General features: G+C 45.0%; 1 protein-coding gene across 3 annotated transcripts in view; it reads right to left on the reverse strand.

Moving 5' to 3' along the window:
• SYNDIG1 (synapse differentiation inducing 1) overlaps positions 1-23,538 on the reverse strand; it is a 205,697-nt gene that overhangs the window by 64,148 nt on the left and 118,011 nt on the right. For all 3 annotated transcript variants that reach the window (XM_017862638.1, XM_017862639.1, XM_017862640.1), the window contains exon 3: positions 23,336-23,473. In XM_017862638.1, the coding sequence (XP_017718127.1) occupies positions 23,336-23,473 (138 nt within the window). The remainder of the gene's footprint in view (positions 1-23,335; positions 23,474-23,538) is intronic.

Here is a 23,538-nt window from a genome sequence, read left to right on the forward strand (position 1 = left end):
TTTTTTTTTTTTTTTTGAGACAGAGTCTTGCTCTGTTGCCCAGGATGGAGTGCAGTGGTGTGATCGTGGCTTATTGCAACCTGTGCCTCCTGGGTTCAAGCGATTCTCCTGCCTCAGCCCCCACTAGTAGCTGCAATTACAGGTGCGCACCACCATGCCCAGCTAATTTTTATATTTTTGGTAGAGATAGGGTTTTGCCATGTTGGCCAGGCTGGTCTCGAACTTCTGACCTCAGGTGATTCAACTGCCTCAGCCTCACAGAGTGCTGGGATTACAGGCATGAGCCACAGTGCCCGGCCAAGGTGGAGTTTTCAAAAAGAACTTTCACCAGGTCATCAGTGGCAAACAAAGCCCAAATGAGTGGAAAGAAAGAGGTTCATTCATATAACACATGATTCTTGCAAACTCCTTATTTCAAACCCTTTATTGACAGTACTGCCTAAACTGCCCAGGGCAGCTTCAAAACGAAGATCCCAGAATCATCCTCCAAACACTGCTTCTTCTCCTGCTTGTCAGTGTCCACTTTCCAAGTCAGCATCCAGGGGAAAGCATTCTGACGAATACAGGAGCACACGGTCTTCTGCTGACTGCAATCCTCTTGCTTGGCAGCCCCTGGCCCCCACTGATCCTGCATGCTCCTCTACATTACCCCAGGGGTGGGCATGTGTGCTGCGCTCTGCTCACCTGTAGCACAGAGTCTAAACTCCGGATCTCTACTTCCAGAAAACCCTTACAGTAAGGATTAACTGGGCTACAGTAAGTTTCCTAAATCTATTCGAGGTAGCATCCGGATGGACATTTCTAATTCAGATTTGTTCTCTTTTTCTAGTAACTTTTTCAATAATATAATATTCAATTACATAATAACCTAAGGTTTTACCTTAAAATGCAATTCGTGCTTTTGATTTAGCATGAGGTCAACAGAACCTAAGATTTGGGGACAAAGTGAAATCTGGGGTAATTGTCTGCTAGATATCTATTAGAATTCAGTGAAATAGTTTCCCAGAGACAATTGTTCATGAGTTGTCACTCATGGCAAGAGGGGTCAGTCCTCAACCATCAGCTGTTTAGGAGGCAGGGACATTCCACTAACCACTGCCTCGTAGCCACGTCCCCTGACACAGGCAGAGCTTCGAGACTTGGCTTGAGGCCATCTGAGGACAGCACTGGCTGCCCACATGGCTGTGCTGAAGACACTTGTAACGATGCTCCAGTACCTCTGAGATCAGCCAGCACATTGTTGGATTGTCTCAGCCTCTGTCCAGGTTGACCTAGCAGTCACAGAAATGGCCACAGATAGTGACCAGAAGCCAAGGGACACCACACAAAACCATAATTCTGTAGGACCTGCACAGAAGACCTCAATCTTAAAAGAGATGCAAAAGAAACGTGTGAACAGCTTTGCTGTTGGAGGCACGCTAAATTCTAAAAGCTTCAGGCACATCATTTAAAGAAAAATGATCACATGTGGGAAATGTAATTGGAGGTGAGCCCTGAATCCAAAGGGAAGAGTGCACAGCTTACAACGTATTGCATTGCGATGTCAACCCTGGATCCCACACGTCACAGGTTTGCAGACTCTGCCCTTGGACAATCAGCATGCATATTTTCTCTGCTACAGACAAATAATCACAAAATCAAGATGCTAATTACCAAGACAATGCATCACCTATCAGTGGAAAAAAACATCTATCCAATCCACTGCAAGGAGCAAAGCAGACATGATGTATTTGTTCATTTATACATCAAAACAAGTTAAAATCAGTAACTAACTGCAGCATGGATTCCAGAGGAAAAAAATAGATAAGAAACCTGATTTGTCTTGGCTGCACCAGATCATTAATATTTATATGGAATTCTTTAAATCCAGAAGTTCCAAAACAGCTCTCAGAAGCTACAATCAGCATATTAAATACGCATATTGAGACAGAGATACAGACCGGGGGAGGGAGAGAGAGAGGAAAGATGCCACTTGACTGCTTAACTGCCCTCACACATTTCCCTGATACAAGTTAAAATAAACCCATATGGTAATATTGGAGCCATCCTCTAGCAATGTTTTTCAATGCATTTGTCTGCAAAGCCAATGTTACACTTGTGTCTGGCTGGGCTCTTATAGCCCTCATTGCAACCTTCGTTTACATGTCACTCACTCAGGGAGGCAGATGTGGGCCCACTGCAAACTCTTCCCACCCATCTGTCCCTGGGTAGCATTTTCTTTCTGTGTGGCTCCATCACTCCTGCTTGGTTGGGACGCCCTTTGTCAGGACTTTCTCCTGGACCCCAGCACAGGTTTCATGTCTTTACCCAGATGTCCCCCGACTACCTGCCCATGACCTTGGATGCCCTGTGACTCTCAAGGGAAAACTTGGCTCTTGTGCTGATTCTGAATCTACCAGAGCCTAACAGACGCATTCATTAGATGGGATTCAATTTACTTTAAATTTGGGGACGTTAAAAAATAAGGAACTTGAGGATAAAACTGGAATCTGGTGGGGTGCATGGAACATTATCCCAGAGTCACTGCAAAGGAGTTCCGATCCAGACCTCAAGAGAGGATTCTTGGACCTCATGCCAGAAAGAATTCGAGGTGGGTCCATAGAGTCAAGTGAAAGCAAGATTATTAAGAAAGTAAAGGAATAAAAGAATGGCCACTCCACAGGCACAGCAGCCCCAAGGGAGGGCTGCTGGTTGGCTCTTTTTACGCTTATTTCTTGATTATATGCTAAACAAAGGGTGGATTTTTCATGATTTTTTCTGGGAAAAGGGTGAGCAATTGCCAGAACTGAGGGTCCCTCCCCTTTTTGGACCATATAGGGTAACTTCCTGACATTGCCATGGCATTGTAAACTGTCATGGCGCTGGTGGGAGTGTCTTTTAGCATATCATCAGCAGTGAGGAAGACCAGAGGTCAGTTTCGTCTCTATCTTGGTTTTGGTGGGTTTTGGCCGGCTTCTTTACTGCCTCCGTTTATCAGCAAGGTCTTTATGACCTGTATCTTGTGCCAACCTCCTGTCTCATCCTGTGACTTAGAATACTTAACCTGGGAATGCAGCCCAGCAGGTCTCAGCGACACCTTAACCAGCCCCTGTTCAAGATGGAGTCACTCTGGTTCAAATGCCTCTGATACCCACACTTATGGATAATTATGAACAGCACCATCGAGGTGTGGAATCCGTGGAGCTCCAGTTCCACACAATGCACATGTTCTAAGCACACAACTTTGAAAAAAAAAAAAAAGAATAATAGACATTTCAAAAGAAGTCTGCCTTTATGACAGGGTTTAGAGAGAACATGAAAATGTTGTTTGTTTTGGTGAGATAAATGATTAGAAAGATGGATAGGTGACAGCTTCTGAGAACACCCAGGGCATTTTGTTTCAGATGTTTGGGAAAGTCCCAGTTCATTTACTGTGTCAGGCAAAGGTCGACTGTGACTGTGCTCCTGGTTGGGGGCAATTGAAGGGAGGAAAATGAACTCCCCTGGCCTTCCTCCAGATATTCTTCTCCCCATCTGTCTGTAGGAGCAGGTATCCACTGTGACCCCACAGTGCCGGACGAATGTCTCTGCTCATTTCCTTGTGAAGAAAATTCTTCTGGGCTAAGGATGGGTTGTTTTCCAAACACACCGTTTCTATACGCTGCTTTCTGACAACTCCTCCTGATGGTCTACTCCACTCTCAATGCAATGCTTCCTCGCTGAGAATGCCCTGTCAGTGGACAGACCCTGCTTTGCACTCAGGGCTTTTGGCCCTCCACTGCCATCCCAGGCTTGTGTCCAGGTCTCCCTTCTGCTGCATACAGCTGAAGTCCTGCGATTTACTTCCTCCCTGAGGCCGTGTCCTACTCAGGGCACCTCTGTCATTATTGTGTCCATCTACCGTGCAGGAACAAGCCAGAAAGACCAGGGAATTAACACCTCTTGTGAACAGCTCTCACCTATGGGCACCTCCAGCCCTCACTTCCCTGCTCAGTGGCAGAGCTTGGAGGACTAGGAATGAAGCTTCCCCCAGAAGTCCCCATGGGTTAGGGAAACTTGTCCACAGTCCTGCCAAAGGCATGTGCTCACAGGATGTGGCAGCATGATTTGATCTTAGCCCTGGACAATCTCTCCCAACTCTGGACACTCTTTGGTAATGCTGCATTTATAAACTACATGGTTCATCTTTATGAAATGCCCAAGCAGAACACAGGTGTGCACATCTTTGCATCAGACACAAACACAACCGGTATTTAAGTGAGCATCTACAATGTGGCAGATTCCACCCCCAGTGGCTCTTTGTAGCATTTAAATAAAGATTGTTTCTTCATTTGCATTGGAGTGAGCTGTATGGGCTTCTTCCCATGTCCTTACACTCCTCATTAGCCTTGATAGCATTGTGTTGGTTACTCATGCAGTGCAAAGAGCCAGTTCGAATTTCAGTCAGCACCAGAAGAAATGGGAATTCAAGTGACAGATAATCTAGGTCCGTAAACCAAGCTTCCAATTTTGTAATTTAAAATATTGCTGTTATAAAAAATAATATATTCTCTGTACAAACAATTAAGGAAACAGAAATGTAGATTTCTGCTTCTAATAATGCCAGACTAGTAACCCTTCTACAGAAGACAGCTAAAAAACATTAAAGAAACATCAAAGAAAATCTTTTGTAAAGCATTAAAGAGATAAGATGAGGGATTATCCAGTCAAGACCAGAGAGAGGACAATAATTCAGAAGGGTGGACCAGTCACATGGGGACACATATGCCCTAGGGATGTTTGCTGACCATAAGAGGTGTCTGAGAGGGTGAGTTTTGGGTTACTTTGTGCGATGGTGGGAATCCAAGTTGGGGTTCAGAGCCCAGCAAAGAGGGAGATCCTGTAAACCAGCCATAGGATGGAGCACCAAAGAGCTAAGCTGTGGGAGAAAAGGTGAAATGAAAGTACACCAGCCCCTCATGGGCTACAGCCCAGCTCTGCTTCACCTCAGAGCTTGAGTGTGGACTAAGATGGTCTTGAATTTTTTGTGCCCTATGTCCTGGAAAAAAGCAAAGAAATAACCTATCTGAAGAAAGGTGTCATCTTCCTAATCTTCAAAATATTACTATGAATACTTTGTCAAAAATAATGAGCAGCATAAAATCAGTAACATCTGAGAAAATATACCATGAGTGAAGAACAAGGAAAAACAACAAACATCCAGACTCACAGGGATCCCAGGTATCATAATGATCAGGCATAGACTAAAATACCTCTGCTTACTATGTTCCAGGAAATAGAACGAAACTGGGAAGTGTTGGCAGGTGATTGAAATATACAAGAAGGGTTGTAGGTGATCTGAAAAAGAAGACACATGGGAATTATAGAACTGGAAAATTACAAAAAACAACAACAACAACAACAACATTATAACTCAGCGAATGGGTTTGGCAGGAGTTGAGACACAACTAACAACTACAGAGGAAACTGTGGAGCAGAATTCTATACCCAATGAACATACACCTGCAAGAATAAATGTGATAAAAAGACATTTCCAACGACACAAAACAGAGAGTGTTCACCAGAAGAAAAGCCATTCTAAAGGAAATTCTAAAGGATGTTCTTTAGGCAGAAGGGTATCATTCAAGCTGGACAATAAAAAATTTAGGAAGAAATGAGGAGCAAAGTAGTGGAATATAAGGATTTCTACAGTAAAACATCACCCGTGTAAAACAATAACATTGTCATTTTGAAGTATTTCTTTCTGTGTCCATCCATCCCTAGAAAAGATAATCTTCTCTTTAGTTCTTAAAGTCCAAATTCATGTTTTTAAAATATTATTAAAATTGATTATTTTGATGAAACTGACAAAATCCTAGAAAAATGTAACTTGCCATAACTAATACGAGAAACAACAGAAAGCCTAATCAGAGATATCAGTATTAAAGAAAATAAATCACCAATTTAAAATCTTCCTATGATGAGAAATCCAGGCTCAAAGAGCTCCACCAATGACTGCCACCAAAGATTTGAAAAATAGATAATTTCAGTTTTAAATAAATGTTCAGAGAACAGAAAAAGGGAACTCTTCACAACTGGAGAAACATTGATATCAAAACTTAATGAAATTACCACAAAGGATAATACACATCAATCTCTCTCATGAACAGAAACACAAAAATGTTAAGCAAAACAGAAGCAAAAAATTCAGCAACATATACAAATTATGATCAATTAGGGTTTATTTTAGGAATGCAAGGTTGGTTTAACATTTCAAATCAATGTAATTTATATTAGTAGATTAAAGGAAAATATTCATATAACTGTTTTTCATTTGCGCAAAATGCTTTTGGTAAATCCAACATCCATTAATGATTTAAAAATGAGTTATCTAAAGATCCTACTTAACAGTGAAATGTTGGAAATTTTTCTGTTGAGACCAGAGACAAGATAAGAGTGCCACTCAGATGCAATGTGGCTTTTGCAAGTACAGTAAGGAAAGACAAAGACATGTGCTGGGCATGGAGGCTCACACCTGTAATCCCAGTACTTTGGGAGGCAGAGGCAGGCAGATAGCCTGAGGTCAGGAGTTCAAGACCAGCCTGGCCAACATGGTGAAACCCTGTCTCTAAGAATATAAAAATTAGCTGGTTGTGGTGGCGGGCACCTGTAATCCCAGCTACTCAGGAGGCTGAGATAGGAGAATTGCTTGAACCTGGGAGGCGGACGTTGCAGTGAGCCAAGATCATGCCATTGCACCATTGCACTCTGGTCCAGGTGACAAGAGCAAAACTCCATCTCAAAAAAAGTAAAAAATAAAAAATAAAAAATAAAAAATAAAAAAAAAGAAGAGGCGGGCGCAGGTGGCTCACGCCCTGTAATCCCAGCACTTTTGGGAGGCCGAGACGGGCGATCACGAGGCTCAGGAGATCCGAGACCATCCTGACTAACACGGTGAAACCCTGGTCTCTACTAAAAATACAAAAATTAGCCCAGGCGCAGTGCGGGTGACTGTAGTCCCAGCTACACGGGAGACTGAGGCAGGAGAATGGGCGTGGAACCCACGAGCGGAGCCTTGCATGAGTGGAAGATCGCGCCCACCCAGCACTCCAGCCTGGGCGCGGAGCAATGACTCCGTCCTCAAAAAAAAAAAAAAAAAAAAAAAAAAAAAAGATGAAGACATGAAGGTTGAGGAACTCAATCTTAGGTGGTAAAATAATAAAAATGTGCAAGAAAAGCGTGTCCTGTGGAGGTCATTCCAGTGGTCACTGGGTGGGGAGGAAGGAGAGCGGTAAGGAGGAAAGATGGCTGGAAGGTGCCAGTCCTTCTGCCCTGGGGGTCCCAGGGACATTCTTGACCTGGGTGATGGTGACTGGGCCACTTGCTTTAAAATAATTTGTTAAGCTATACAATTATGCTTCTATTCTGACTGTTATTTTCAAACTAGGAAAGGTTTGACAATCCCATTCACATTAATGGTGCTAAAACAAACAAATAAATAAACACAAAGACACATGCAGGAAAGAAGAGAAAAACCAACCATTGCCTACAGATGGAGTGATTTTCTTCCAGTCTCTTTTCTTTTCCTAATTTCCAAAATGTGTAATAATATATTGCATATGTGGAAAACTCAATTTTTTTGTGATGAAGACATATGAAATAAATCACTTGATTCTTCTGACAAATGACTGTATACTGTAGCGTAACTTTAAAAAAAATTGTACAAATGTATGAGATACCTGTGAAATTGTGTTAGATGTATACAATGTGTAGTGATCAAGTCAGAGTATTTAAGGTGTCATCTTCTGACTATAATACAGCTTTGTTTAACTATAGTCACCCTACACTGTTACCAACCATTGAATGCATTCCTTTCACTTAACTGTACATTTGTACCCTGTAACCCACTTCACTTCATCCTCCCCCAGCTACTCACCCTTTCCAGTCTCTGTTATCTATCTTTCCACTCTCTGCCTCCATGTGATCAGACTTTTTAGTTTTTATGTTTATAAGTGAAAGCAGGTAGTATTTGCCTTTTTGTGCCCAAATAATCTCCAGTTCCACCCGTGATGCTGAAAATGGCATTATTCCATTCTTTGTTATGGCCAAATCATATTCCATTGTGTATCTATACCACATTTTCTTTATCCATTTGTCCACTGATGGGCACTTGGGTTGATTCCATATTTTTGCCATTGTGAACAGTGCTTCAATAACTATAAGAGTGTAGGTATTTATTTGATATAGTTATTTCTTTTTCTTTGGGTAGATACCCGGTAGTGGGATTGCTAGGTCAAAGGTATTCTATTTTTAATTTTTTGAGAAATCTCCATACTGCTTTCTATAGTGGTTGTACTAGTTTGCATTCTTACCAACAGCGTATAAGAGTTCCCATTTCTCTGCATACTTAGCAACATCTGTTATTTTGTCTTTTTAATAATAGCCATTCTGACTGCGGTAAGATGATGACATCTCATTGGGATTTTGATTTGCATTTTTCTGATGATTAGTGGTGTTCAGCATTTTTTCATACATCTGTTAGCAGTTTGTCTTATTTTGAGAAATTTATACAAATCCTTTGCCCACTTTTTAATGGGATTATTTGTAGCGTTTTCTTCCTGTTGTTTGAATTTCTTGTATATTCTGGATATTATCCCTTGTGAGATGTATAGTTTGCAAATATTTCTTCCATTTTGCAAGCTGTCTATCGATTATTTCTTTTGCTGTGCAGAAGCTTTTTTGTTTAATTAAGTCCTGTTTGTCTATTTTTGTTTTGGTTGCCTGTGCTTTTGAGGTCCTAGCTATTAATTTTTCACCTAGACCAATATCTAGGAGAGATTTCCCTAGGTTTTTGTTAGTAGTTTTATAGTTTTTGGTCTTATGTTTAAGTATTAAACTCATTGTGAGTTGATTTTAGCATATGATGAAAGATAAAGGTCTACATAGTGTATATTTTAAAATCACAAAACTGACCCTTTGTTGATGGGATAAGTGGAGAATAACTGATAAGACATAACGAAAAAATGTTTCCATGGGAAAAGTAGTAAACCAAAACCAAGCAGTGTTAAACTGAAAAGCAAATGAGGTCATGAATGAGATTGGACTAGAATCTGTAGGAGCCAATCCTGAGCACCTAGAGGTGCTTGTGGATTTCCTCACAGTTTCACCCACTGTGGGCCCCAGTCCTGGCGTGCAGCCAACCTGCTGTGTGATCCTGAACACCTTAAACAGCCTTGCTGGGCGCTGACTTCCTGACTTGCTAGGTACAATAGAATGTGCCTATTTCAGGAGTCTCTTGAACATGAAATAAAAGTCACTGTAAACTTGCTGTGAAACAGTGGCTCTGGGTATATCTGAAAGATTTTAAAACAGCACAGATCCTGATTTGTACAGACATGGATTCCAATTTATAAAATTTATTGTCTGTAAAATGGGGATAATACTAGTATTAATTTCACGGGGCTGCTGTGGGAATTAGGTGCAATTGTGCATCTAAAGTGCTTTGCCCTTGCTGCCATTCTTGTTTCGTGAGTGCGTGGCAGTAAGCCCTCCACTCCATACCCTGCACAGTGCCTGTCTGCAGCAGCACAGTTCTTGGCTCAACAGAGAACTGGAACTGTGGCCAGGGAAGATTTGCTGTTGACACTCAAGCAGGTCTCTGCTGTACTCAAAACAGGGCTGTCCTGGTGAGAATTACCCTCTTTAATGTGGGTTTGAATTTGGCTAACACAGGTTGCACTCTGAAAAACGGATTGATGTCAGCTTATTACATAACCCAAATTGTCATTTGATGTGAGGTGGTGTGGACCAGAATGCATCTCTATGTTGCAGTTTTGACCTCCTTGAGTCCTAGGAGGAAAGGCAGTCTTCTATGCTTTCCGCATCCTCAATCTCCCTCAGTCCCTTTCAGATTGATTCATTGGCCATCGACTGGACATCTGCCATGTTCGCATGTTTAGTCTCATTGGATTCAATGGATATCACTGGTCACAAAGCATCCTCCTTGCTCAGGCATTTGCAGCCTGTGCAGATGGTAAAGGGGGGCACAACCTTTGCTGCCGGGATGCAAAGAGCCTCTGAATGCTGAGGAGGGGGAAATGTAGTACCCTGGGTGTGCTGGGCACCAAAGGCTACGGAGGGGCTAAGGTGCTGCTCTGATTCTTGCATGCTGAGGTGACTCTCAGTTGGTGCTTTTGCTTCCAGAGGGAGAAATATCAGACTCACCTCGTGTGTCTCAGTGTCCCTCAGCCTTGCTGTCTCTCAAGCTCACAAATTGCTTGCTCTGCCCTGGCCTTTCCAATGGCTAACTTTATGCAGGCCACATCAGTCTACTGCCTGGGGTCTCTGGCTCTTCCCACCACCACCAGCTTGATGAACTCTAGCCCAGGCTCCCAGATTCTGGCCTCCACAGCAGCTCTGGAGGAAGCACGGTCTGGAACTTGTTAGTGTAGGGAGGTTCATTCCTAGTGGGGCAGACTTTAACACTGGGAGCTACACTGTTACTTTCCTCTCCAGTTGCCCTCTGCTGTCTCAGTAAAGCCTACCCAGAGACCTGCTAAGAAGCAGAGGCCAGAGGGGAAGGCACTACCCTATGTTGCCCCACCTCTTTCCACACCTCCTTTCCATTTCCCTCATGTTCACTGGTCTGGAATCGCACTTCCAGATAAGGCCACAGAACTCCAACCTTGCTGCAGATTCTGTGTTCTAGGGAGCCCAGTTGAGTTGATGGACTCAGCTATTTCTGTCCAAGGCTCACCACACTGAATGCATCACATAGCTGTCATGTTAGGGATCTCAGAGCCTCCAGGAAACACAGTGGCCAGAATTCTAGCCCTGATCCACCACAGACTCACTCAGTGGGTCTGTGTAAATGCAGCCACCTCCCAGCCTTAGCATCCCTTCCAGAACAAGGAAAAAAGTGGAAGAAATGCTGTACTCTTTAACATCTTTAGCTCTTTGGAAAACAGACACAAGATGGGATAAGGCAGCCAATGGGGAAACAAACTGTGTCCTGAAATCAATTAGAGCAGGAACAAGGGAAAGTACACACAGCCATTTCCATAACACAAAGCCAGAATCTCTTCTGCACTCTCTATTTCTTCCCTCCCAAACTGCACTTTTATGTGCCGACAAATGGACAATGGACATCCGTTATCTGTCTCCTGGGGAGAGCTTCTGGGGCAGTTCTTCCAAATGTGTTCTGGAAGAGGACCATGGAAAAAGGACACGAGGTGAAGGAAGGAGGAGGGAATTCAAAGAGAAATCTGTCCATGGACTCCCAGGGGAGGACAGGGTGAGACGGCCTCCAGCACACCCAGGGTACTGCATTCCCCGCTCCTCAGCACTCAGAGGCTCTTTGTGTCCCAGCAGCAAGGGTTGTGCCCCCTTTTACCATCTGCACAGGCTGCAAATGTCTGAGCAAGGAGGATGCTTTGTGACCAGTGATATCCATTGAATCCAATGAGACTAAACATGCGAACGTGGCAGGTGTCCAGTCGATGGCTAATGAATCAATCTGAAAGGGACTGGGGGAGATTGAGGATGCAGAGCTTATATGTCCCGGCACTGACTGCTCAAGAATTCTGAGTGCAGGGGAAGGGCTCCAAGTGGGGTGAGGATGAGAAACAACCTGTAGGTAAAACACCATGAGTGAGGAGTGTAAGAAAAGGTTTGGAGGCCAGGCCCGGTGGCTCACACCTGTAATTCCAGCAGTTTGGGAGGCCGAGGCGGTCAGATTAATTGAGGTCAGGAGTTCGAGACTAGCCTAGCCAACATGGCGAAACTCTATCTCTACTAAAAATACAAAAATTAGCCAGGCATGGTGGCGGGCGCCTGTAGTCCCAGCTACTTGGGAGGCTGAGACAATAGAATTGCTTGAACCCGGGAGAGGAAGGTTGCAGTGAGCCGAGATCACACCATTGTACTCCAGTCTGGGTGACAGAGTGAGACTCCAGCTCAAAAGAAAAAAAAGGTTTAGAGACTTCACATTTAATTATCTCTTAAATGAGTAATTGGCAAAATAAACACATAAATACACATTAAAAATCGGAATTGTTTTAAAAAAATCAATATAAAGAAAATCACTCAAAACCATACACTTATATGGAAATTAAGCAATCTGCTCCTGAATGACTTTTGGGTAAACAATAAAATTAGGGCAGAAATCAAGGAATTCTTTGAAACTAATGAGAACAAAGATACAATATATCAGAATCTCTGGGACACAGCTAAAGCAGTGGGAAGTCTCCCCCACCTAAAGAGGGAAGCTTATGGTGCTAAATGCCCACATCAAAAAGTTAGATCTCAAGTTAACAACTTAACATTACACCTAGAAGAACTAGAGAAACAAGAGCGCACCAACCCCAAAGCTAACAGAAGACAAGAAGTAAGCAGAATCAGAGGTGAACTGAAGAAAACTGAGGAGTGAAAAACCATACAAGAGATAAACAAATCCAGAAGTTTGTTCTTTGAAAGAATAAATAAGCTTGATAGACAACTAGCTAGACTAATGAAGAAGAAAGGAGAGAAGATCCAAATAAACACAATCACAAATACAAAAACCCTCAGAGACTACCAGGAACACTTCTATGCACACCATCTGTAACACTTAGAAGAAATGGATACATTTCTGGAAACACAACATCTCCCAAGATTGAACCAGGAAGAAACTGAACACCTGAAAAGGCCAATAATCAGTTCCAAAATTGAATCAGAAATAGAAAGCCTACCAACCAGAAAAAGCCCAGGACCACATGACTTCACGGCCGAATTCCACCAGATGTATAAAGAAGAGCTGGTATCATTCCTACTGAAACTATTTCAAAAAAGTTGAGGAGGAGGGACTTCTACCTAACACATCCTATAAGATCAGTATCATCCCGATACCAAAACCTGGCAAAGTCTTAACAGAAAAAGAAAACTTCAGGCCAATATACTAAATAAACATAGATGTAAAATTTTCAGCAAAACCAGAAGCACATTAAAAAGCTAATCCACCACAATCAAGTGGGTTTTATCCCTGGGATGCAAGGTTGGTTCAACATATGCAAACAAATAAATGTAATTCATTACATAAAGAGAAATAAAAACAAAAACCACATGATCATCTCAATAGATGCAGAAAAGACTTTTGATAAAGTTCAGCATCCTTTCATGTTAAAAACCATTAATAAACTAGGCATTGAAGGAGCATACTCAAAATAATAAGAGCCATTTATCACAAACCCAAAGCCAATTTCATACTGAATGGCAAAAGTTGGAAGCAATCCCTTTGAGAACTGGAACAAGACAAGGACGTCCACTCTCACCACTCCTGTTCGACAAAGTACTGGAAGTCCTAGCCAGAACAATCAGTCAAGAGAAAGAAATAAAAGGCATCCAAATAGAAAGAGAAGTGAAACTATCTCTGTTGGCAGATCATATGATTCTATACCTAGAAAACCCCATAGTTTCTACCCGAAAGCTCCTAGATCTGATAAACAACTTCGGCAAAGTTGTGCAAAAATCAGTAGCATTCCTATATACCAACAACACCCAAGATTCACGAAAGCAATTCCATTCACAATAGCCACAAATGGAATAAAATACTTAGGAATACAGCTAACAGGGAGGCAAAAGATCTCTACGATGAGAATTATAAAATGCTGCTCAAAGAAATCAGAGATGACACAGTCAACCAAAAAAATATTTCCTGCTCATGGATAGGAAGAATCAATATTGTTAAAAGGGCCGTACTGCCTAAAGCACTTAAAGATCTAGCACTATTCCTATCAAGTTACCAATGACATTTTTCACAGAATCAGAAAAAAGTTATTTTATAACTCATGTGGAACCAAAAAAGAGCTCAAATAGCCAAGGTAATCCTAAGTGGAAAGAATAAAGCTGGAGGCATCATGTTACCTGACTTCAAACCATATTAGAAGGCTACAATAACCAAAACAGCATGGTACTAGCACAAAAACAGACATATAGACCAATGAAACAGAATAGAGAACCCAGAAATAAAGCCATACACCTGATCTTCGACAAAGTCGACAACAACAAACAATGGAGGAAGAACTCCCTATTCAATAAATGGTGATAGGATAACTGGCTAGCCATATGCAGAAAGTGGAAGCTGTATCCCTTCCTTACACTGTATACACAAATGAATTCAAGATGGAGTAAAGACTTAAATGTGAAATCTACAATTATAAAAACCCTGGAAGATAACCTAGGAAATAGCATCCTGGACATAGGCCTTGGCAAAGATTTCACAGTGGAGACATCAAAAACAATAGAAACAAACCAAAAATTGATAAACTGTACCAATTAAACTAAAGAGCTTCTGCACAGCAAAAGAAATGTTCAACAGAGTAAACAACCTACAGAATGGGATAAAATATTTGCAAACTATTCATCCAACAAAGGTCTAATATCCAGAATCCATAAAGAACTTAAACAAATTAACAAGCAAGGAAGAACTCCATTAAAAAGTGGGCAAAGGACATGACAGATTTTTTCCAAAAGAAAACATACAGGCAGCCAACCACCATAGGAAAAAAATGTTCAACATCACTAATCAGTAGAGAAATATGAATCAAAAGCACAATGAGAAACTCTCACACAGTCAAAACGGCTATTATTAAAATGTCAAAAAATAACAGACGCTAGCAAGGTTGTGGAGAAAAGGGAAGGCTTTTACATTGCTGGTGGGAGTGTAAAGTAGTTCAGCCATTTTGGAAAGCAGTGTGGCAATTTCTCAAATAACTTAAAAGAGAATTACCATTTGACTCAGCAATCCCATCACTGGGTATATACCCAAAGGAATATAAATCATTCCACTATAAAGACGTATGTGTGCATATGTTCATCACAGTACTATTCCCAATAGCAAAGACATGGAACCAACTAAATGCCTGTGAGTGGTAGACTGGATAAAGAAAATGTGGTACATATATACCATGAAATACTACATAGCTACAAACAAAAGGAGATCATGTCCTTCGCAGCAACATGAATGGAGCTGGAGGCCATAATCCTAAATGAACTGACACAGGAACAGAAAACCAAATACTGCATGTTCTGACTTACAAGTGGAACCTAAACATTGAGAACACATGAACACAAAGAAAAGGAGCAACAAGACAACGGGGCCGACTTGAGGAAGGAGGATAGGAGGAGGGAGAGGATCCAAAAATTATGTATCAGGTATTTACCTGGGTGATGCTTATTACCTGGGTGATGAAATAATCTGTACATCAAACTCCCATGACATGCAATTGACCTGTGTAACAAACCTCCACATGTACCCTTTAACTTTAAAGAAAGACAAACTGAGTTTTCCAGCAGCAGCAGGGGCCAGAGGTGTGGACAATGAGCTGAAGTCCTCAGGATTTCCTGATTTCTCCCTACTTTCAGATGCTCTTACTGACCTCAACTCTTTCCTTGGGCAAATCAGCTTGTTCTTTTCATATTAAAAACTGGGGGCCACAGAGCAGTGGCTCACACCTGTAATCTCAGCACTTTGGGAGGCTGAAGCAGGAGAATCATTTGAGCCCAGGAGTTTGAGACCAGCCTGGAAAACAAAGAGAGATCCCCATCTCTACAAAATACTAAAATTAGCCAGGTGTGGTGACAGGCACCTGTATTCCCAGCTACTTGGGAGGCTGAGGTGTGAGAATAGCTTGAGTTCAGGAGGCTGAGGATGCAGTGAGCCAGGATCGTACCACGGCACTCCAGCCTGGGCAGCAGAGTGATACCCTGACTCAAAAATTAAATAATTGATTTTAAAAACCTAGAAAGTGGGGGCAAATCATCCAAGTCTGATTATGATGGCCTTGTTGATTAGTTCATCAACAGCCTGGCAGCTCAAGAACACAACTAAGAAAGCAAATTGCAACTCCTGGCATTGTTTGGATCTCTGGGAGGAACACGTGTCCCCACACTCTCTGAGCAATGTCTTGAGGGTGGTTACAGGAAGGTTTAGTCTCTTTCTGGGAAAGTGACAGAAAACATTGCATCCTACACACCAGCCATAAAGAATTAGAATTAATATTCAGAGTAAGATTGAGAAGGGAAACACTTCATTCCTGTTGGAACGATGATGATGTTGTGTCCCTTAATGTCCTACAAGGGCTTACTTGAGTGATAAGTTTTCATATCCAAATCCCGCAATTGTTCCCTCCACCTTTGCAGAATTTGCAGAGCATCTTATTCAGAGGAGAAAGAACAGCCTGTACTTGACTTATATTTCTACTCTGCTGGAGAGCATCAAATTCAAGAGAAAAAATAAGTACCTTTAGTACATATCATTACCCAAGATTGCTTGGTTCTCTCCCATAATTTAATATAATCCAGTTTTAGTGGAGTCAGAGGGAGAAGGACAGACATATCCCCGGGACCTACAAGCAGGGCTGCTATTTTACTGAAAACAAGAGGCAAGGATATCAGACTCCTATAACTCTTCCCTATGTGGGTATTTGCAATGTTAAAAGCAAGACTGTGATTTCCTCTAACACTTGGGCAGTATTTGGTGGAATCTGTCACTAAGTACAGTAATCACTTATCACTGACCCAGAAGTGGGCAGTGATGGTGGGGGCACCGAATCCTGGCTCTACCCTTGGAAGCGTGACCTGGGAACAGGTATATGACTCTCATAGCCTAATGCCTCATGTGCATCTGCCCCAAGAAGTGTGTAATGCCATGTATGTGCAAGGTGCTTGGTGCACAGGGTTTTTTTATTGCTCCCCTAACTGTCCCCCCATTCTCCTTCCCACCGTATTTCACAACATTTATTTTTCTCTCTTTTGGGTCATTTTCATCATGAACAAGTATGCTATCATTTCTCCCACTTAAAAGCAAAACAAAACAAAACAGAACACTCTTGACATGACCTCATTAAATAGCACCCCATTTCTCACTCTCTGTTTACAGCAAAACTCTTCAAAAAAAGATAACTAGATATACTATGTCCAATTTCTCTCTTTGCATATCCATATGTATATTTACAAACAAGGTCCCATTCTGTCACTCAGGCTTGAGTGCAGTGGTGGGATCATAGATCACAGCAGCCTTGAACTCCTGGGCTCAAGTGATCTTCCCACCTCAGCCTCATGAGTAGCTGTGACCACAGGCACGAGCCACCACGCTCAGTTAATTTTTAAATTTTTGTATACATGGGTTCTGTTGCACAGGCTGGCTTTGAACCCATTGGCCTCAAGCAGTTCCTCTCCCTAGGCCTCCCAAATACGTGCATTTTCTAAATGTTTTAATTGAAGTATAGTATTCTTAGGGAAAACGGAAATGTGTACACACACACACACAAAGTGTAAATAAAGCTCAAAGAGTTTCCACAAACATACAGCCAGCACCCAGGTCAGGAAAGGGAATGTCCCCAGCACCCACAAGTCCCTCCGCGCCCCTCTGGTGTGCCTGCTGATCCAAGTCCCAGCAGTGCAGCTCTGCTTCGCTGGATGGTTCCCTTCCTTTCGCTGTGGAGTCTGCTCCTGGGGCTGTCCCTCCTTGCACGCCTGAAGCTGTTCATCAGTGGTCAATGCTCCCACGGGCCCCTCATCACCGGGCCGGTACTTGACCCCCAGCTCAGGACTCACACTCCTACCCTCGGCCCAGACGTCTCCCTGGAGCCCCCGTGGTTCAGTGCCTCCATGCAGAGGCCGACAGCTCTGGGACTTGAGAGGCCCCGCTGCAGGTGCTGCCTACCCGTCTGCAGGAAACCCCTGGTCCAGGGCATCCCTCCCTTCCCTCTTCCTTTCACACTGCAACCCAAGCCCAGGGGTCATTCATCCAGAAGACACCCCGCAGCTCCCCACTGCTTATGAAATTGCCAGCCACCCCTGCAGCGCAGGTCTCAGGGTGACAGCTGCCGCCGCCCTGCGCCTCCCACTCCGCTCTGTCCTCTGAAGGCTCCTGGGAGCATGTGACCATAGGGGCTTCTCCTCCACTCAAGCCCCGGAGACTTCTTATCCCAAAGTGGAAGCCCCGCTCAGTCACAGCCTAAAGAGTCTCGGGGTCTGCCCATGTTGGTCCCGCCTTGTTAGTTACCCCCTACCCCCATTCCTCGCTCCACACCCGCGACTCCCCGCTCGGCCAGCCGGCCCCACCTGCCCCACGTGTGCCCCCCAGGGCCTCGGCACTGCAGGCCTCTGTCTGGAAGCTCCTCCCCAAGGGCTCCCCCTAGCTCAGCCCAAGGCTTCATCATAAGACACCATCCTTTCCGCGAGCCCCGCCACGGCCACCCTGTTTAAAACGTTTCTCCCAGCTCCACACTCCCCATGTCCATCCGCAGCTAATAGCCAGTGAGTAAAAAGTAAAGCTGACGTTGCAAGGAAGAGAGGCAGGCGACAAGCACGTTAGCTCTGAGAAGAGGGATTTGGTTTGCTCTGTTCACTGCTGCATGCGCGGCACTTACTGAACACGTGGGAGGTGTTCACTTATCAGTGGGTAAATGAATGGATTCCAAGGGGCTTTGCTACTAGCTAGGTTGCACTCTTGTTCTAGATTTTCAGTACCATAAAAAGATTCTCTTTTTTCCCCTAATTTGCCCAATTCCCTTTGCTGGTACTATTCATAAAATTCATAATCTGCTTCCTAATACCCTTTTCTCATTTAATTATTGTTATAATGTTGCAGTTAGTAAAGGAAAGAAACATTTTATGAAATGAAATTAGATCAAGACATAATAAATGCTTGGATGCAAAGACGTCTGCCAGCAGAGTCAACACAGGAACCCTGGGGCCTGCCCTGCGCAGGTCCAGGCCCAGTGCCCTCTTTGGGGCAGGGCTCTGGCTTCAGTCCCTGGCTGCCCGCATCGCATGGGATGGAGTGAAGTGCCATGAGGACCAATGCCACGCCATGCTCAGACAGGCTTTCCTCCCCTGCCAGCCTTTCCAAACAGGGTGGGGGGGATGGTGAATTTAGAAGCAAGGACTGTGGTTCTATTTTCGTTTGCGAAAAGATAAAAGTCAAAGCTATATTGCAAAAAATATAGCTTTAAGGGTTAGAAATATTAATATTTCCCTCATGTGCCCATACTTGCTACCTCTGTGATATCTGTTACTTATTAAATCCCTTGAAACTTCAGTTGTGTTCATCTGTAAACTGGAGGTAATAATTTTCCACCTTCCGGACTCACTGCAAAGATTAAATAAGATAAAGTGTGTGCATTAACTAGCTGACAGCAGCCACTCAGCCACTTATGGGATTCATGTCTATCCTCAGTATCATTCACAAATGTCAGTTCCTAGATGAAGCCACACCACCATAATCACACACACCCACACCCTCCTCTGTATGAACTGGTTTACAAAGTGTGCTTGCAATGGGGACCGGATGGAACATTGTTGGGCAAAACAAAGTTGTAGACAACATGCTGCCCTCATCTGCCCACCCACCCCAACCCCACAGCTCAGGGATAAGCCAGATGCCTCCCCCAGAGAAGGCAGGTGCCTCGAAGCCCACACATCCTGCTAGCTCCGGCTGACTGCTCACCAATGTTGGCTTTAGGCTAATCACTCAACCTCACTGAACCCTGATTTCAGCACCCATGTCATGGAGCTCCTATGAGATCATGCATGTAAGACAGCACTACTCACACCCGAACAACATCAGAACCCAGGGCATCCCTCCCTTCCCTCTTCCTTTCACACCACAACCAAAGCCTGGGGGTCATTTTTTCCAAAAGACATCCTGCAGCTTCCCACTGCTTATTAGATTCCCAGCCATGACTGCAGCACAGGTCACCACGGCCCCTCCCAGGTGACAGCAACAGCATCCACGAGGAGCTGGAGGCCTCCTCAAAATGCAGATTCCTGGGCTTTGCCCCAGAGACTCTGACTGAGCAGGTCTGTGGTGGAACAGACAGTGTGCATTTCTAGCAAGTGCGTAGGGGGTCCAGGACCACACCCTGGAAGCAAGGATGCATGGCCACAATGCTGAAGCTGGCGCACAGTAGGTGGTCAGCCAATGTTACCCACCTCACTAACAACACTTGGATTACTACTATTATGCTAGTTCATGAACATATTTTTAGAATCAGCAAAATCTCCTGGGAAAGCTGTGTCTGTGTCTTTCCAGGCATCCCTTGGCCCCTGGACCCCCAGCACCTGGGGAACTCAGGTTTCTAGTAGGGCACGACCAGCAGCAGTTGCTCTGCAGGTGCCTCCTGGGGACTTTCACTGGACTTACATCTCTAACCCTCAGCTAACCGCACACCCTGGAAATCATGTTAACATCATTGTATGCGTCAGGAAACAGAGGCATGGGAGAGCTGCCTGCTAAATGGGACCAGACTACAACAGGACAGAACAACATATCGGAGGCGCATAATTCTAGAGATGGCTTCCCTCATTTTCTCCACTGCCCAGTTTAATCAAACTACCATAAGATGTTGTTTTGTTTTTCTGTAATGGCTTGGCATGTTCCTTTGACTTCACAGTTATTTTGAACAGTTATTTTGACAATGAGCAGATACAGCCTGACTGTCAGAGTACACTGTGATATGATCTGAGATAAAATGGAAAGAAAACCCAAAGTCACACTTAGATGTCAAAGATTTCCTCGTTAATGGCACTGTGGGCCTGGAGAGCCTCGGCTCCACCAACATGCTCTTCGCCCAGGTGCATCATCCCCTTGACCCAACAAGGCGGCAGGAGGTGCTGGCCACTGCGGCAGAGAGGGTTACGGGCTTCCCTCTCTCCAGTCCTGGGCTTCGCACTCCCAGGTGGCCTCGCTTAGGAAAGCACTGATTTAATTTAGTGCAAGGATTCTCAGATTGCATCTGTTCTATTCTGTGCCACACTCTCTCTCCTTGGCAGCTGCTGGCTTCCCCACGATGGCCTGCTGGAGACCACACATCTGCAGTGTGGGCTGCAAACGGAATGCTCAGCAGCCTGGTAGCCGGCTGAGGCATCCTGTGCAGGGCTGCTTGTTTCCAGGATCTGCAGCAGCACCCGGAACCACCACTGCAGACTAAGGGGAGCTGCCTGGGAAGGGAGTTCTGATTGGAACGGGATGCGGATACAGGCCCTGCAAAGGGGACTCACCTCCACAGGTATCTTTATAAAAGTGTCAGCACCTCTTCTCTGTTGTGGTTCTACCACAGGGAAATCCATTCTCAAAGCGCAATGAAAAGGGAGGGTGCAGCCAATGGCCCTGAAAGCTCCTCTCTACACCCATAGTGAAGGCAACACCTACATCCACTGCCCAAAATGTTTCCACTTCATCTCCAAAAAAGTGATCAGAAGCCGCTATAGAAACTGCATTTCCCATTTGCAGCTAAACAAGTAATAGAAATCCTCTTCACTGTCTAACGTATCAAACACCATGAGTTCTCAGACCCAAGCCTGAGAGGCTCTTACTGTGTTCAGAATAAAATTACTTTCTGAGAAAGACTCTAGACACAGTCTCTGCAGTTGTAGCCTTGCTCTTTATTATAATGATGATCTTTTGAATAGAGATGCTGTCCATACCTTGCCCTGCACCAGAGACTGGGGCTTCAATCCGAACACACAGAGCAGCAGAGACCACGGACACCACAAAGGACTGGTCTCTCCTCTGGCCATGTAGCAGCCTCTCCCTGCGGCCCCTTGCCATCTCTCCAGGACTTCCATCCACCCAGCACTCTGTGGCACTTTTACATGGATGTCTCAGCGGCTGGGCCCCATGAAGGTGGGTGTGTCCCTATTCTTCCCCATATGGAGATGACGCAGGGCTGGGGTGTACAAAGGAGGCTTCGGGGTTGCGTTTGATGTCACCTGTCCAGCTCCTGGGCCCAATCTGTCCCCTTGCAAGACTGCTCTTATCTATTGGCAGCATCAGGGTGCAGTTTATGTGGCACGGCAGGCTCTGCCCACCATGGGCCTGTGCCCACACCCATTTCTCCAGCTCCTGTGTGTCCCAGTCTGGGACCTCATCCTGCAGCAGGGTTCACTCATGTCTGCCTCCACTCCACAGCCACCAGGCCCTGCCAGACCCAGGAGTCAGGCTCCCCATCCCATGCTTGTGCTGATGGAGAAGGGGTTCTGTGGCATTCGTTGGACGAAGTCACAAGAGAAGCTCGGACAGACCCTCAAGATCAAAGCTGGATCTAGAACAACTGCTCAGCCTAGCCCCAGCAGATAAAGATTTCCGCACTGTGCCCCTCCGGCTACACCCCTGCCTGCAAAGGCTGCCCAACTTCTCGTGCCCTGTCAGGAAGCACTTGCCCTCAGGAGGACCACAGGCCACCCACCACTCTCCCCTGCTCCTCCTTGGATGTCAGAAAGAGGGGCCAGTCACCACTCGAGATGTGCAGGGGAAAACAGAAACCCCATAAGGCCAGGGCGGATTCTCCTCTCACTCGTCCAACAAACCCAACCAATACAGAAGCCATCAAGAAGCAACTGCTGGGCTCAGCCAGGCAATCTGTTTCAGACGAAGAACCTGCCAGGCTCCGTTGTGTGCAGCCCTGGTCCCGAACCCTAGAAGCTGGAGAGGGACCCTCTGTACCTTCGAGGCATCTTCAGCCCTCCCTGAAAACACCCCACGGGCGCCCGGCACCACCCCCACCCCGGGCCAGCAGAGGAGTGCCCTTTCTCCCTGTTTTGGTTGGGCAGATAGCAGCGGGCCATGGTAATGCCGTCAGCTCACTCTGTAATTGGCAAGTAGAAATGTCTTTCTCTGATTAATAAAAATGTGAATATAGCTGATTTCTGAATGAATACTCTGCACTTGCTAGAGAAAAATATTTCCAATATTTTCAAAATGTAGGTTGCATAAGGGGCACAGGATGCTCTGTAGTGAAAAAGGCTGGGAATCGAAACCTTTAGAAGCCTTATGTTGGGGAGGAACGGCAGATGTCATACTGAGATGTGCCATTTCCACAAGCAGGGCGTTCACTTGGGGCAGGTACACGGGGGCTGCTGTGGAACTGGAATCTATTTTACAGGAAGGATTCTTTAGCAAGGAAATCAAAACCCTTCTTTTCTCCTCTCTCATTAAGTTAAATGTAGCCCACCTGGGCCTGGTGTTTCCCGGCACTGGGGTCACCCCACGCACACAACCCCAGCACCTAAATGAAGGACAGCCTCCCAAAGGCCATGTGCCTTCTACCCAGCAGACACTCGCTTCGGTCGTGCAGCCTCTTCAGAAGGCAGTCCCGCCTCTGCGAGGACGCAGCAGCATCTGCGGTGAGGCAGCCCGAATGCCTCCACCCGGCCCCCAGGGCGCCCTGACTCTGACTCCTCCCAGCCTATCCTCCAACTGGGCAAGGGCTGACCCAGCTGTAGCAGGAGCTGTCTGGGCTTCCTCGCTTCCCCTCTTCCTCAGCTGGGATTGTCGCCCTCACCCCTGCCCTGTCAACACCTGCACACCACGTGCGACAGACCGAGGAGGCCTTACCTCATGGGACAAGTAGAAGGCTGCGATGCCCAGAGGCCAGAAGCAGCAGAGCATGGAGAAGACACTGAGGCCCAGGTGGTCCCGCGGGGGCATCATGAGGAAATTGTCCTCACTCTCTGTGTCGCTCGAGTAGTCGCTCTGCAAGAGAGAACCAGCAGGACAGGACAGGAGAAAAGATTAATAAAGGAGTCATCCTGGGGTGT

The sequence above is a fragment of the Rhinopithecus bieti genome, unplaced genomic scaffold, assembly GCF_001698545.2.
Source record: "Rhinopithecus bieti isolate Rb0 unplaced genomic scaffold, ASM169854v2 scaffold_56174, whole genome shotgun sequence".
Lineage (NCBI taxonomy): Eukaryota > Metazoa > Chordata > Mammalia > Primates > Cercopithecidae > Rhinopithecus > Rhinopithecus bieti.